The following is a 14794-nucleotide window of genomic DNA, read 5'->3' as shown; positions in this document are numbered from 1 at the left end:
TGATGGAGGCATTGAGGGCTGCTAAATGCATTGTCGAAGTATCGGGCGAGAGAGTTATGATGACACTGAACATATCCGGTAAGGCAGCACTTGAAACACTTTTGGTGTGACCGGGAAAGACCACGTCATAATAAACGACCTCCAGGTGCAGCCCACTCAAGCGTTGGTTTAGGATCCGAAGAGTATGAGGCTCGGTAACAGTCACCGGATCATACCAGGGCCCAAAGTCGAAGTGGAAAGCCGCTAGAAGAATTCGCCGCAGCTCGTTGCAGCTAGATGGCCACCCATCTTATTCAGCGGACGGGAGCCTGACCATTGTTTTTGGCATGGGCATCCAATGAGGGATGAGGTGATGTACCATACTCTACTAGCCAGTCAACATGGAAGAGTGATAGTGCCTCGCCATCCCCAGCACCAGCTCGCCATTTCTACAACACCAACTTGCCCTTCCTGCACCTCATCCCTTCACTCCCACAAGTTCTCTTAACCTAATAGGGATCGTATGGGACCTACATTGACGTACATTCGAGCCGGTGGAATCCCATGTCTGGCCTCGGGGATGAATGCGCGGGGTGGTTACTTACAGCTTGGGGGTGGCAGTACTGCTTTAATCAAGGGTTTTTCTCCTTCTCAGCCACCTCTCTTCCTTGCACCCCTCATGTCTCACACCTCTTCTCCGCACTCTCACCTCACGAAGCCAAAAAGGCAAACCAAACCCGTTGAAATGATCCCAGCCGACGCCGTGACCCCAAACATCCCCGCATTTCGAATATTCGGGAACCATCAAATGTTTGGCCAATGGTATCACTGGATCGGTCGTGCTTGGCCGGATTTGGATAACCCCCAGCATCCTGTGCAGTGTGAAGGCCGAACGCGATCTCACGGCATGGAGCGGGGTCGGCAGTTCGGCGCGTAAAAATACCATTGGCAGGATTCGGTCAAAAGCCAACAGTTCGTCTCGACGTGCAGCGGGCCATGCTCGATTGAGCAGTGTCAGAGGCCAATTCCACTCGGGGCTAAAACAACGACCGTGGCCTGAAGATTCCTGCTTTTCAACTTCGACATCGCCAACTTCTTTGTTCCAATCCTGACCGTGACAGGGATTCAGCCTGGTGAGCGCACCGACGTTGCGTTCAGCACTTCAGCACGCCAGTCTGGCCTAGCATCCGAGGGGTAAATCAGAAGATGGAAACTAAAGTGGCAAACGACTTCCCACGCCTCCCGCCTTCCGGGATCAAGGTGATTGTCGTCGGCGCCGGGTTCGCCGGTCTGGCGGCCGCAATTGAGTGTGACCGCAAGGGCCACTCGGTGACGCTCTTCGAGAAGTCCGACAACATCGAGGAAATCATGCGGATCGGCGACATCATCAGCTTCGACCCTAACGGATCCAAAGCGTTCGAACGGTGGCCGGGCGTCATCGATGAGATGGAGGCCATTGCCCGTCAGACGACCTGGCTCGACCTATACCACCACCAGGGCAAGTTCGTAACACGCCAGTCGTTCGCCCACGAGAAGGCCTGGGGCCGGCGCATCAACGGCCACCGTGGCCAATTACACAACATCATCTACCGCCACGCCGTCGCCCGGGGGATCGACATCCGCCTGGGGAAGCGCGTTGAGGACTATTTTGAGACGGACAACCCGCCGCAAGCCGGCGTGGTAGTCAGCGGAGAGCGGATCTCGGCCGACGTAGTAATTGCCGCCGAGGGTGTCCGCTCTCGCGGGCGCAAGATCGTGCTGGGCTTCGACGAGAACCCAAAGTCGTCCGGGTATGCCGTCTACCGCGCGTGGTTCCCCGCCGACCGCATCCGCGACAACCCCGTCGTCCGCCACCTCGTCGTCAACGGCGATACCCACCAGGGCTTTATCGGCCCCGACATCCACTTCCTCGCATCGTCCATCAAGAACGGGTCCGAAGTCAACTGGGTATTCACCCACATCGACGACGGCAATATCGAGGAGAGCTGGCAGTTCCCGGGCAAGCCCGAAGAGGCGCTCAAGTACCTCGACGGATGGTGCCCGGTTGTGCACGAGCTCGTTAAAGCCACCCCGGACGGCCGCCTCATCGACCACAAGCTCGTGTACCGCGACCCGCTACCGACCTTCATCTCCCCGCGGGCGCGCATCTGTCTCATCGGCGACGCCGCGCACCCGTTTCTGCCGACGTCGATCCAGGGCGCGAGCCAGTCGATCGAGGACGGCGTGGTTCTGGCGACGTGCCTCGAGCTGAGCGGGAGGGAAAACATCCCCCGGGCGTTGCGGGCTTACGAGAAGCTGCGCTATGACAGGGTGCACCGCGCGCAGGCCATGGGGCCCAAGACGAGGGAGCGGTGGCACAAGGCCGATTGGAACAAGGTGTGGAAAAACCCGGAGATGATTCACTTGGTCAGGGAACCGTGGTTGTTAAATTTTGATGCCGAGCGGGACGCCTATGACAGGTATGAGGCGGTGGTCGCTGAGATGGAGAAGTCGAGGCCAAGACTCTGAACCAATTTATTACGGTATGTTTTTTTTTTTTTTTTTTTTTTTTTTTTTCCCTATTCCCTTTCTTTACCACTTTATTGCAATCCGGGACTTAATATCCGTGTAACGTGAGGTGCCAAGATACGTAACTGACAATCATCTTGATATGGACAAGTACCTAGGTTAGGCAAGTGAGTTCTAGGCACATTGTATTCAAACCAGGGGCAGCTCGAATCAACCGAAATCAATCTAGAGTCTAGACTGGGCCAGCCGCAATGTAACTATTTAACTGGATCCGATTAGTACTATAGTGCCGAAGCTTGTTTTGCGTGTACAGTACACTAGTACTATGTGCTAAAGAGGTGCCGACGCACATGAGATGGACTGGAATCCCCAGTGCTCACCCGGTGGATGATGAACCGAGTGGTTACCAACCGGCTGCTTGGCCTGGGGTTTGCCCTGCAACGGTCAACCGTCAATGCAGTCCTGATGAAGCAAACCACCAAACCCTTTCTCCACAGGTCGTTTCATTGCTTTGTCGCTCGAAGGAAGTCCACAACCACCTGGTCAAAGACTCCATCATTCACCAGCTGCTCCGCCGCCTCAACAACCCAAGTCTGACAGTTCCGCTGCGTAATCCTCGTCCGTCCATCGACCTTGTGTCATCAGATCATTAGCCTCTCCCGCCTCACCCATCGATGAACCCACATTTCAAATGGAGACACCACTCACCCAGTCGCCCTCGCCACCGGCGCCGACAGCCCTCAAACTCCTTTCTGGTGCCGGCACTTTGAACAGCACCCTCTCAAACCCACACACGGGGCCCTTAGGGTCCTCACCCTCAACCGCGTGGAAATACTCCTCGCCAACCCACCCCAGCCCAATCCGACTGTCGACCCTATTCTCGGCCACGCTCAAGTCACACCCCCGCTTAATCTCCAGCCAGAACCCGTCCCGAACATTCCCGGCCGCCTGGATCACCGTGCCGACGTCGGGGTTGGATGCATGCGAGCCGGCAACAAAGTATTCCCAGTGATCGGCGAAGGGCCAGCCGTTGTAGATGAGCAGCTCGACGAGGCGGGAGTTGGGCGTGTGGGGTGGGGCGGTTGGGGGGACGTCTAATTTTGGTTTTGGAGCGGATACTGCTGTGACCTGCCAGCCCTGACGCGGAGGCCCGGAAGGAGGCGGGGGAGGCGGGGGAGGTGGTGGAATGGAAGCCGAGGGTTGGCCGGGCATCTTCTTGGCGAGGAGTGCTAGAAAGAAGTAAATCTTGAGCACTGGGGAGATAACTTAGACGAGGCGAAACCCTAGGATTGGTGGCTTTGGAGAGGTTAGAATGAGGTGGTTGGCCCAAGACGTGGTAAGAGGAAAGGTTGCCGAGAGACGGTAGCCAATAGCGTTCTAGACACTGCCTACAGAAAGGGAAGACTGCCATAAGGGGTTGCGGCGTGTCTGAGTAAGGTATCCCCCACGCTACGGTGTGACGAAAGCAGTGCCCAGTGGCTAACAGAGTGGTATATTTCCGAAAGCAGAAAAACTAACGCCTCTCATAGTACCCTTGCTGCTGTTCCCCAGTCCCAGTGACACGCGAGAGCACCGCCTCTAATACCTTGCTCCAGGTTCGCATTTGCCACCGTGGTATCAAGTACAAAGTCCACAGAACAAAATGAACACGCCTTCACCCCTTCGCTATGCTTCGTAAAATAGCTGCAGCAAGACCACCCCGTGTAAGCCCCAGGTAGCAAGGTGATAATGTCTCGACAAAGAATACAAGCAAGAAGAAAAAAGCCTTGGGCCGCTTCACCCATCATTGGGCCCCCGAGGGTAACGCGGGCGGATGACTGACCACTTCTTCAGCCGGACTACTTTGGGGTACGGAGTGTTCGGTGCTTGCATCGGCTTCGTGAACCTCTCCAGCCGTCTCTGGCGTATCCTTAGGTAGGCTTGCCCAAGAGACCCGGGCCGCGGGCTGGTCGGTGCCACTGTCGCTGGGACCCGGGTCAGAGGCGGTTAGCGGCACTTCGACCACTTCTTCAGTAGTGGTAGGTTGTGTGTCGTGAGTGGATGGCGGGTCTTCGTCAGTAGGTGTCGGCTGAGGTGTCGGCTGCGGTGTAGGCACAACTTGGCCGGTCGTCTCAGCAGGCGGTTGTGGTTTGTTGACAACGGAGAAGGCGGGCGATAACCACCCACGCTTCTCTGTTGCCGGCGTCACTACCGGCGTACGAGGCTGATGGCGTCTCAGCTCGGTGAGGCGCTCATCGAAGCTCTTCCGGTAATCCGTCATGACCAAGAGCCACTTGCCTAGAACCTTGATGAGGCGCTTCTTGTCTATGGGCTTCGCGACGTAATCGTTCATGCCGTGCTCGAGGCAGCGCTCCCGATCGCCCTTGAGTGCGTAAGCCGTCATGGCCACGATGGGCACGTGGATACCAGCCGCTCTGATCTCCTTAGCCGCCTCGTTGCCATCCAGAATCGGCATGTTGATGTCCATAAGCACCATGTCGTAGGCAGCCGGCTTGCCCCGGACCATCTTAACAGCCTCGGCGCCGTTGGACGCGAGGCCTATGTTTTTGAAGCCGATCGAGCGGAGCATGCCGAGCATAACCTTTTGGTTAACGACATTATCCTCCACTACCAGCAAGTTCTTGGTCGACGAGACTGACTCAAGTTCCTTGCGGATATCAGCAATCTCGGCGTCCGGAACAGGCGTGACGGCCACGTCCCCCTCTGTGATTGTCTTCTTCCAGTTTTGCATTTGCTCCAAGCTCTTGATCTTTTTAAACCGAACTGTAAACCAGAATATGCTGCCTTGGCGCTCAGGGTTGGGCCGGAAACCTATCCTCCCCCCCATGAGCTCGGTAAGGGACTTGGCGATTGATAGTCCTAGCCCGGTGCCCTTGTACTGCTTGGTGGTACCGGCGTCGAACTGTACGAAAGGGGTGAACAAATTCGCCGCGGCAGCGTCCGGGATACCGATGCCTGTGTCTGTCACCTCGGTCATGACCACGTAGCTCGTTTCATTTTCGCTCTGAACCGAGGCCCTGACGCGGATGCTACCCTTGTCGGTAAACTTGGCGGCGTTTCCCACTATATTGTGCAGAATTTGCCGATAGCGTAGCGGATCGCCCTGTACCGATCTCGGAAGGTCGGGTGCAAGGAACAGTTCAAAGTGGACCGACGGCGGTAGGGTGGTCTGCACGCTGCGAACCACCGACGTGACGATGCTCGTGATGCCGACGATGTCCGAGTGCATCGAAAAGCTGCCCGACGCGAGCTTGGAATAGTCAAGAATATCGTTAATGACCTGCAACAGAACCTGACCTGATTCGTCCATGATGTTGACAATATCGCGCTGCTTCTCGGAAAGAGGCGTGTCGAGGAGCAGGGTGCATGCAGACAGCATCCCGTGCATGGGGGTGCGGATCTCATGGCTCATGTTTGCCAAAAAGTCCGACTTGAGTTTCTCGCTCTCCTCGTAGGCAGCAATAAGACGAGCCTCGGCCGACTTGCGCTCCGACAGGTCTCGCGTGACCTTGCCGAAGCCGACGTGAACGCCGTCCTTGTATACGGCTGTCATGACAACGTTAGCCCAGAATCGGGTGCCATCCTTCCTGTAACGCCAGCCTTCGTCCTCGACGCGGCCCTCGCGCATACAGATTTCGAGTTCCATCTCGGGCTTCCTGATCTCGATGTCCTCCTTTCCGTAGAAGACGGAGAAGTGTTTGCCGACGATCTCGTGCCGCTTATAGCCCTTGAGCAGCTCGGCGCCGTCATTCCACGAGGCTACGCGACCCGTGGTGTCGAGCAAAAAGATTGCATAGTCCCTAACGGCCTGTATGAGGATGCGGAAGGTCTCGTCGGTGGAAACACCTGGCTGTCCCAGCTCCAGTTCATCTTCGGATGGGCTCAAAGGGCCCTCTTGCCATTCCAGTGTGATGGATAACAGCTCGTGGCCGTTGAAGATGGGGAGCACACGTGCCTTCCAGGACACAGAATGCTTCGTATTGATGGGTTTGCTCATGCGTGGCGAACGCGACGAGATGGCGTCGTCAATGGCGGACATGAGACGGCTGGGATGAGCTAGTCTAGGCGGCGCGAGGTGCTTCTCGACGAAGGGGAGCAGCTCCTGACCGAGGCAATCCTCGGCGGAGACGTTCCAGTCGGCCAGGAAACGAACCGACGCTCTCGTGATACGCCATGATGGTGACAAGATAAGCAGCGGGAGGGGTGCAAGGTCGAAGAGGATGCCTACGTCCGGCGCTGAGGGCTGCGGGGCACCCGGTTCCTGCTGCATCCTGGGGTGCTTGAAAACTTTCAGCCGGGTCTCAGGCTCTGTTCTCGTCTTCGATTGTCTCGGCCCGGGCCGGCGTCGGGGCCCTCTATTGCGTCTAGCAGTCGAACCTGAGCTGGTGGCCGGCCGTGTATCTAGCGAGTATGCGGGGGGGGGAAACTCAATCGTGCGGTGACAATATGCGGTTTATCGTCTGGCGCAGCGGATGAATTAGGGAGGGATAGGCATTCGGTGCGAGCAATGCGTGGCGAAGACTGGGTCCGCTGCGGGGGACGGGCAAGCCAGGTGGTGCCTTGCACCTCTGATGTCATTGCAGGATCGTCACCCGCGCTTTGCCCTTTCGATGCTAGTGTCCGCCGCCGGCTCAAATGGTCCGGATTCTAGAGCTTCCTGTGCCGTAGGTCCTGCCCACAGAAAAAGGAGCTTCCCAAATGATCGCTCTGCCGCTCTGGATATAAGGGAACGTGGCAACATTATACCCGCAACTGTGACAAAGCCCCGACGCCGATTAAGTGCCTGCCACGGGGAAAAATAACCAGAGTTTTATGCTGTTTCACGCTTGAAGCAGCACGCGGGAAGGAAAAAAAAAAAAAAAAAAAAAAGCCCAATCTGGTCCAGCACATGATCTGAGCAAGGTTTGATCCGTTGCCGCGGTAATTCAATCTCCACCAACCGGGCTGGGCTGGGCCAGATGTGGGTTTGTTTCAATCTCGCACATGGCTGGGTTCCACCAGCCACACCGCCAGGTCAACCACCCCCACACCCCAGCTTTCCATCTCATATGCGAAAGTCAAAATTGGCATGGGGAAATCTGATTTTTCACCACCTAGTCCGCTGGTTAGCGGTTCATGGCATAAAGCTGATCGGCTCGGCCCGCCTGGCCGCCTAGGAGTTATAAACACGCATGTTGCGCAGCTGAAGAATGTGGATCTAGGTAAGGTAATTACTGCAATCGAGGAACAATGGCCCAGCTCATTCGGTAGTCATTCATCTTAGGTTCAGAAAACTCAATACCCTGATTGTGACCTCTTCATTTGGTATCCTCTCTAATGCCGAGCGGTCCAACCAATAATGATACCCAGTAAAACTTCCTCTACGATTCTGTTGTTGAAGTCGTGAAGCTCTCCACCTAATTAGTACCCAAACAGCTCACGCTGTTACGACAGCGATAAGGAGCAACGCAATCGCTCGGTAGCCATTCACGTCATGTTAACGTCATAACACCCGCAGTTCAGTGTAGAACGGCTCTGAGTTGGCGATGTACGAATACCTAAGGTACCTTGGCCTTATCGAGTGGCCTCACTGCATGGCTAACCACCCCTTGAGCGGCCACACTTCGCATTCCACCTCCACCATGTTGGCTTCGATTGATTATACCGCGGGTCAATAGGATGTATTGAACAGGAGCCCATTAGGTCTGGCACCATTCCAACAAGGAAACCACAAACATCCATGCTCCTTGAGGCACTCCGGCTTGCCTCCAACTAGGGGCGCCGCTCTTGGTTTCGTCTCTCTTCCGGATGCTGGATAACCCCGGCCGGTGTGCCACTTTCAGCAACCACTTAACACTCCCTCGACATTCTCAGCAAAGTTTCAGTGGCGTGGTTGAAAAGGAGAAGGAAAAAGAAAGGGAGAGGGGCCAAAGTCGGCGCCGAGGTACTGCTTTGACTGAGAGGCCTTGGGCGAGTACTTGCATGGTTTCAACTTCCCTTCCCATTGATCAGGACAAGGTGCAAAGCCGAGTTTCACCATGGCGTGCCCGATAATTACCTGAATGACAGCGTCGCCGAAGGTGGAGAACAGCGCATGCGAAACCTACGAGACTAGGTAATTACCATGCTTAACTGAGTTCGATTAATTAAAGCGCACGCGATAATTAGCAAACGGGTAGGCGTACAATTCACTCTCGATTCCGACATTCGTTTTACCGTTTTCAAAGGGATTTTATTTGGACGTCGCGCGATTGTCCGACGAAGACCAGGGTCGAATGTTACGACGCCTCTCCACCCTCGCTTCGGACACGCATATAGTCGGGTGTGATTCCGCGAACTCGCAGGTTCCCACTGCTGACTGCTGCATGGTGGCTCGGCGCTGGCCTATCTTGCTCCCTGCCTTGACCCTGATTAGTGCAGTAACCTGGAGCTCCCGCCTGCATCTCGACGCCCTCGCCCGACTTTTGTGCCAACCAAATACGCCAACTGAGGCTGGGTAAGAGAAGGGTGCAGTTGTGTTCCGTGAGACTGAGACGGCGATTCGGCGATGCCCCGCAGGGCTGTGTTTAGGACGTTCACACGTGTTTACCATCCCTTCTGCCTTCGTCTTCAACAATTTTTTTTTTTTTTTTTTTTTTTTTTTTTTCCCGCTTCCCAATTTTTCCCGGGCTGATTGCAACTCAATCCAGACCGCCTTCTCTTCCACCTCTTGGGCTACCCAGGCAGTGACGTGGAGTTCTTCCGCAGACTCCCGAGGTTCAATTGCTGGGTGTTGCCCACATCAACGTAAGGCCCGTCTCCGAACAAACTGGCCGAAATCGAGGATAGCAGGCTGCAATGGCCCGCTACGGCGACGAATTCACAGACCATATCCGCGGGCCGAATCCGCGCGCTTACGTCCGCAACCCGAACCCACGCTTCTTCCCCCGTCACCGCGCCTCGGACCGCACATCAAGGGACGAAATCGTTGCTCCCCGCGGCGCCATCCCTCAAGTCCTAGAAGATTTCACCGGCGACCAGCCCATCAGGGTGGTCCTTAACTGCCACCTGCACATCCAGCAACCGGGCACAGGGCGCGACCCGCCAGGTACTGGCCTCCTCCCAGTACGTGGCCCAGCGGGGGGCGGCGGCGGCGGCGCCAGCGGTAGACGCATACCACGCCCTCTCCGCGCCCGGAGCCCATCCCCCGGCCCCGCCCGCCGGCCCGTCCCCACCCTAGGCGATCCGTCGGATGATCCGCCCTCGGATGGGGAGTTCCGCCGGACGACGTTAATAGTAGGCATCTGCGACGGCTGCTGTACCAGGCAGCGTATCAACGTCGACGGCTTCTGCGCCGAGTGCGAGTTCTTCGCCGTCGGCCCCGCTCCGGCGCGTGCGCGCGACAGGCCGGCCACGGAGTGGGACGGCGTGCGGTATATCCCGGTGTCGACGGCGGATTCGGCGGCGAGGCGGGAGCTGAGAGAGCGGATGAGGGACAGGGACCGCGCGAGGCTGTGGGACATTGAGAGGGATGCGAACCGGAGGGATACGGAGAGGGAACGGGAAAGGCTGCGGGAGATCGAGAGGGAGAGGGACAGGGCGCGGGAAAGGGCGAGAGAGTTGGCTAGGGAGTTAGAGAGGGAGAGGGAGAGAGAGAGGGAACGAGAACGCGAACGCCAGCGAGAGCGGGAACGCGAACGCGAACGGGAACGGGAGAGGATGTATTACTCAGGATACTATAGTGATTCGGATTTTGATAGCATTGTGTGACAATCGAGCTAAGTTTAGGGCAGACAAGAGCGCTTGGGCTTCATTTTAGCTTCCGCAGTCTGCTACGCCACTCATCCATACCCCTCGAAAGCAATCACTCAACCTCACTTCGCCTGATGCTTCAGTTAGAGCAATTACGACTCCCCAGGTCGTCGTCAAGAATCCTCTTGATTAAAATTCGCCTTTGGAGCCCTCACACAAACTCCCCGACAGCGACACGCACAACCGTCACGACGACAACGACCACCACTGCCGATAGCCCAACCTTCCTGTCGCCTCCAACGATCGCTGCCGCCGCTCCGGCCGAAGATGACGATGTCGAATTCAAGCTCCCAGTACCGATCTGCAACGCTCCACCCCCGCTCCCTTCTACGTGCGTCTGCCTGGGGTCCACGGTCGACATGGTGGTGGTCGGCGGCACGTAGTTGGGATCGGTGTTATGGTACGAATACCTGAAATAGTCATCGCAGCTCTCAAAGCAAGTGTGCGTCCCGTGGAACACGGTCCACGAGAGCTGCGGTCCGTGGGCAAACAGCGTATCCCCCGCTACATCCCACATGGCTTCCGTGGTCCCGTATCGATGGCCTTGTCTCTTCCTATCCCACACCCGGGCGTCGCTGTACAGCGACATCGTCACCGTCACCCCTCCCAGCTGGGAGACGCGTGACGCGACGCACCACGGCAGGGGGTACACATTCACCGTGTGCGTGGCACCCCCATGCACCGTTTTACTGGTTGGGTGGAGCATCGTGTAGGTGAAGTCAATGTCCCCGAAGGCCGAGGGACAGCATGTGTAGGCGGATGCCTCGACCTCGAACGTCTGCGTCTTTGAGCTAGCGTAGCTCGGCAGGTCGAAGGGCTTGTAAAAGTGCGAGTGCGCGACTGTGTAGCCTGCCGGGCAGGCAGAGTAATGGAACGGTGTCCCGCTGACGACGGTAGGCCGGCCATAGACTTCCGGGTAGCATGCGGTGTGGGAGACATCTGGGTCGCCGGCCAGCGTGTAGGTGCATTGTAACCAGGGGGGGCTGCGGGGCTCGTTATCGAGGTAGCAACTTGCGGAAACGAGCCAGAAATTGGATTCCGAGAGACAGGATGGGGAGGGGGTGAATTGGGTGACTGCTGCTGACGGAGGGGGGATATAAGTGCCGGTCGGGGCTGGCGTCGGGCGGGCCTTGAATGGGTTGGCGTCGTCTGGACAAAGGTGCCCGAAGCATGTTGAGGTTGTGCCAGCGTCACGGTCTGGGTAGAGGTACTTGTAAACCCCGGCTGGTTCCGCTACGATGAAACCGATGTCGTAGTCCCATGCCACCTCGGTTGTGGAGAGCGTTGGAGAGGTCGATACTGTCAAAGTCACCGTCTGATCGGAGAAATCCTTGATGGAAGTGGCTTTGCACATATTCACGGTAGACAAAATCACGGGGTATGTCGAACTGCCGATGACGCTGGGGATCGGGGTCGGGATCGTGTTGCCTGGGGCTGCAAAGTCGTAGGCACTGTACTCAATCGTAGCAAAACGTACGGTGGTCAGCTATCACCAGGTACCTAGGGGTTGTGCAATGTTACTCACGTCGGGCAGCAGGTTGTCCCAACAATGATAATGTCATCAAGCCATGGGGTCGTCACGGTAGCGGCGGCCGTCATGCCCTCGGGGCAATCGCTGTATGCAGTACCACCAGTGGTGAATCCATTATACTGGTAACACAAGTCTAATCAATGGTCCAATATTATCAGTTTCATCTTCCCCTTAATTTCTGGCGTCCACAAGAGGTGCCGGGCACAGAGGCTCAGTCTCGGGGGGCATTTCTTTTTCTCTCAGCTTAACTTCTGAGACCGTTCGTAGAGGATGATAAGTAGTCCTGATTGCACATACGGTCATCCCTGTTTGTGTTGCTGAAGGTCTTCGGACCTAATCGCGGATAGGGACAAGAGAGAGGCGTGACGATCTCGGTCGGTTGGGGAGAGAATGGCGGGTAGTACGTGTTACACCCGTAACCTCCCGGGCGAATGTCGAGCCACAGGTTTGACGATGCAAAGCATGTGGGGTCTGGGCGAAAGATCGTCGTGGCTGAGTCCATGATTCGCAGGCGCCGTTGTGGAAGGCAGAAGCGCGAATGAAAACCTCAGCACAGTTTAGCTGAGGAACACGACAACAATTGACTGAAATTTCGTTGTTGCCAAGAGGTTCTCCTCAGTCTAACCGACACTGGAACCAACAAAGGCATCCTCCCAATCTGACACTCAGAATCTCGGGGGCTGGAATTGAGATGTAAGCGCCAAGAGTCATCGAGATTCGCTTCAGCAATCTTCGCATACGCTGGGTGCATGACAGCGACTAGATACTTGAATGTCAGTAGCATTGCGGTAAATAAATCAGAAAGTGTCTGCTCCTGGGCTGCAAACCAACCGCGCATTCCACTATCATATGGGTACGGCTGCTCAGTGGGGATGATGCAACCTTCCACCACTGACATCGTTATGACGTGCCCTATGAGATCGACGTTCCGGCCAACATGCGTGCCGCCGGATATGTGGTTGCCCCCTTAAACACAAATGAATCCGGATTCATAGACAAAACAACCTAGCCTCGGGTCACTCACCATTGGTACTAGTTAAACCCACATACCTTGTTCAAAATCCTATAAAGGAGCTCTCGAGTACCGACCAGTGCTTTTGCCCATCAGCAAACATGGCGGCACCAGGGGAGCCGCCACCTTCGTATGAGGAAGCCATTGGCGACCACTCACTTCCACAGCAGGCCCGCAACGGCATCCCGCTTCACGCACGGCGCAGCATGGAAGACGAGCTACGGCCTCTCCCTCGGGGCTGGGTACGCGAGTTCGACCCCGAAACCCAACACCAATTCTTCGTCGACACCAATTCCTCCCCGCCCCGCTCCATCTGGCATCACCCCTATGACGACGAGGTCTTCCTCAAATCTCTCCCATCGTCTGAACGCGAGCAGATCAGTGCCTCGCAATCAGGCCTCTTCCAGCGCCGACCCAGCGCGGCTGACCTCGCCGCGGAATCCACAGACGACGACTCGGCCACTGAAGGGCCTTCCGCTCATGAGAAAAAGTCGGTCAAACTCGGCCGCAAACTAAAAGACGCTCTAACGGGGACAACCCACGAGGAGCGCGCTGCAGACCGCGCGCGCCGCGCTCATGTTGAGAGGGAGCTGTACCGGCAGCATCGCATCCTCCGCCGCGGGATGCTCGAGGCCATGAGTTCCGGCCGGCCCCAGCTTATCGGGCGCGACGAGAACCGCGTGCACTTATATCTCGAGCCGCCGGGCCATACGTTCCCCGGCGTGACGGGGGTGAGGAAGCTGAATCCCTACCTGACCGAGGTCATGTACGACGGTTCGGACGGGAGAAGGCCGGGCCCGCCAGGGAGATACCTGAGACCGGAAGGGGACGTGTATGGATTCGGTTACGGCGGGTACGGGTGCGGCAAGTTTGCGGGCGGCAGATGGGATCGGCCGAGTGGAGTGTACATGCGGCCGTGCGGGAGGGGGTTTGGTGGAGGCTTGGGCATCCCGTTGATGGCGCCGCTTCTGGGGGGCGTGATGCTGGGAGGAACGGCAGGGGCAGTGATTTGATTCGGCAGGGTTAATGTCGTCAGGGGTCAAAGGTCGGGATCGGATTTAGTGGTTAACATGGTGATTCCAGCTTGAGATTCAAGTTGTTGTGCATTGAGAGGCATGCTATCGACCAATGAACTGCTTATCATAAAATGAGTCACACCGAACTCCTCCCGTTAGCAGAGCCATTCAAACTTTGTAGAGCATGTTTATAAACAAGCGGAAGAATACCTCGAGTACCTTAAGACGCCGAACTTGGACGCTTCCAGGGGATTTCAACAAAATTCACCCTCATCCCAAGTTCGTTGCACACCTGTTCTAGAAAAGGTATCGTGTCGCTTCTCAAAACTCGTACTATCAAGTTTTTCAACATATAGAAAAACTAACCGCTTAATGCACGCTATTAGACCAACAATGACGGAGGCGGAAACTTTGACAGTTGACCAAGAGCTCGTTAGACTCGCTGCCGAGGCGTTCAAGCCCATCCCAGACACGAATGACAACCACACAGTTGCCGCCGCAGTGCGCAGCAAATATGGCGAAACATTTGTCGCTTTCAACGTTTACCACTTCACCGGCGGACCCTGTGCCGAACTCGCGGTTCTAGGGACTGCCGCAGCGGGCGGCGTTCTGGCCTCTGAGATTGCAACCATTGTTGCTGTCGCCCGGAGGCCGGGTAATGTCAAGTTCATCGTCAACCCATGCGGACGGTGCAGACAGGTGCTGCTCGACTATAATCCCGATATCAATGTGATTTATCTAGGTGGAAACGGTAACGAGGTGGTTGCGAAGGCAAAGGACTTGATGCCGTTTGCATACACCTGGCCGGACGGAAATACGGGGCGAAATGACGCGGCATCGAAGGCGGCGGAGACTCACAGTTAAGCGCCAAGGGAACTTTCTCTGCAGTCCCTGAGCTCGTAGGTTAGGGATGCCTGGGCTACTGTAGTAAGCTACCGGTCAGCGTAGTCACGTAGAAACTATACCCGATCTAATGGC

The 14794-nt window shown here is 56.5% G+C and overlaps 7 protein-coding genes across 7 annotated transcripts; 4 read left to right on the top strand and 3 right to left on the bottom strand.

The window, feature by feature from the left end:
* Positions 1–1185: 1185 nt before the first annotated feature.
* On the top strand, positions 1186–2487 carry MFIFM68171_05470 (FAD-binding domain-containing protein; the record flags this gene model as incomplete). Its single annotated transcript, XM_071060890.1, has 1 exon — positions 1186–2487. One exon carries the CDS (start codon positions 1186–1188, stop codon positions 2485–2487), a length of 1302 nt encoding a protein of 433 aa, XP_070916991.1.
* A 503-nt stretch (positions 2488–2990) lies between these two features.
* Positions 2991–3699, bottom strand: MFIFM68171_05469 (uncharacterized protein; the record flags this gene model as incomplete). Its single annotated transcript, XM_071060889.1, has 2 exons — positions 2991–3119; positions 3196–3699. 2 exons carry the CDS (start codon positions 3697–3699, stop codon positions 2991–2993), a joined length of 633 nt encoding a protein of 210 aa, XP_070916990.1.
* Positions 3700–4270: 571 nt separating this feature from the next.
* Positions 4271–6757, bottom strand: MFIFM68171_05468 (uncharacterized protein; the record flags this gene model as incomplete). Its single annotated transcript, XM_071060888.1, has 1 exon — positions 4271–6757. The coding sequence occupies one exon, from the start codon at positions 6755–6757 to the stop codon at positions 4271–4273; it is 2487 nt and encodes an 828-aa protein (XP_070916989.1).
* Positions 6758–9303: 2546 nt separating this feature from the next.
* MFIFM68171_05467 (uncharacterized protein) lies at positions 9304–10215 on the top strand (the record flags this gene model as incomplete). Its single annotated transcript, XM_071060887.1, has 1 exon — positions 9304–10215. The coding sequence occupies one exon, from the start codon at positions 9304–9306 to the stop codon at positions 10213–10215; it is 912 nt and encodes a 303-aa protein (XP_070916988.1).
* Positions 10216–10408: 193 nt separating this feature from the next.
* MFIFM68171_05466 (uncharacterized protein) lies at positions 10409–12290 on the bottom strand (the record flags this gene model as incomplete). The annotated part of the gene is made up of 3 exons (XM_071060886.1): positions 10409–11708; positions 11783–11921; positions 12086–12290. 3 exons carry the CDS (start codon positions 12288–12290, stop codon positions 10409–10411), a joined length of 1644 nt encoding a protein of 547 aa, XP_070916987.1.
* Positions 12291–12901: 611 nt separating this feature from the next.
* Positions 12902–13813, top strand: MFIFM68171_05465 (uncharacterized protein; the record flags this gene model as incomplete). Its single annotated transcript, XM_071060885.1, has 1 exon — positions 12902–13813. One exon carries the CDS (start codon positions 12902–12904, stop codon positions 13811–13813), a length of 912 nt encoding a protein of 303 aa, XP_070916986.1.
* A 396-nt stretch (positions 13814–14209) lies between these two features.
* MFIFM68171_05464 (uncharacterized protein) lies at positions 14210–14680 on the top strand (the record flags this gene model as incomplete). Its single annotated transcript, XM_071060884.1, has 1 exon — positions 14210–14680. The coding sequence occupies one exon, from the start codon at positions 14210–14212 to the stop codon at positions 14678–14680; it is 471 nt and encodes a 156-aa protein (XP_070916985.1).
* Between the last annotated feature and the right edge of the window lie 114 nt (positions 14681–14794).

This window comes from Madurella fahalii (assembly GCF_045866475.1).
Source record: "Madurella fahalii IFM 68171 DNA, scaffold_2, whole genome shotgun sequence".
Taxonomy (NCBI): Eukaryota; Fungi; Ascomycota; class Sordariomycetes; order Sordariales; genus Madurella; species Madurella fahalii.
Note: the sequence above shows the minus strand (reverse complement) of the source record. Positions and strands in the feature narration are given on the sequence as shown.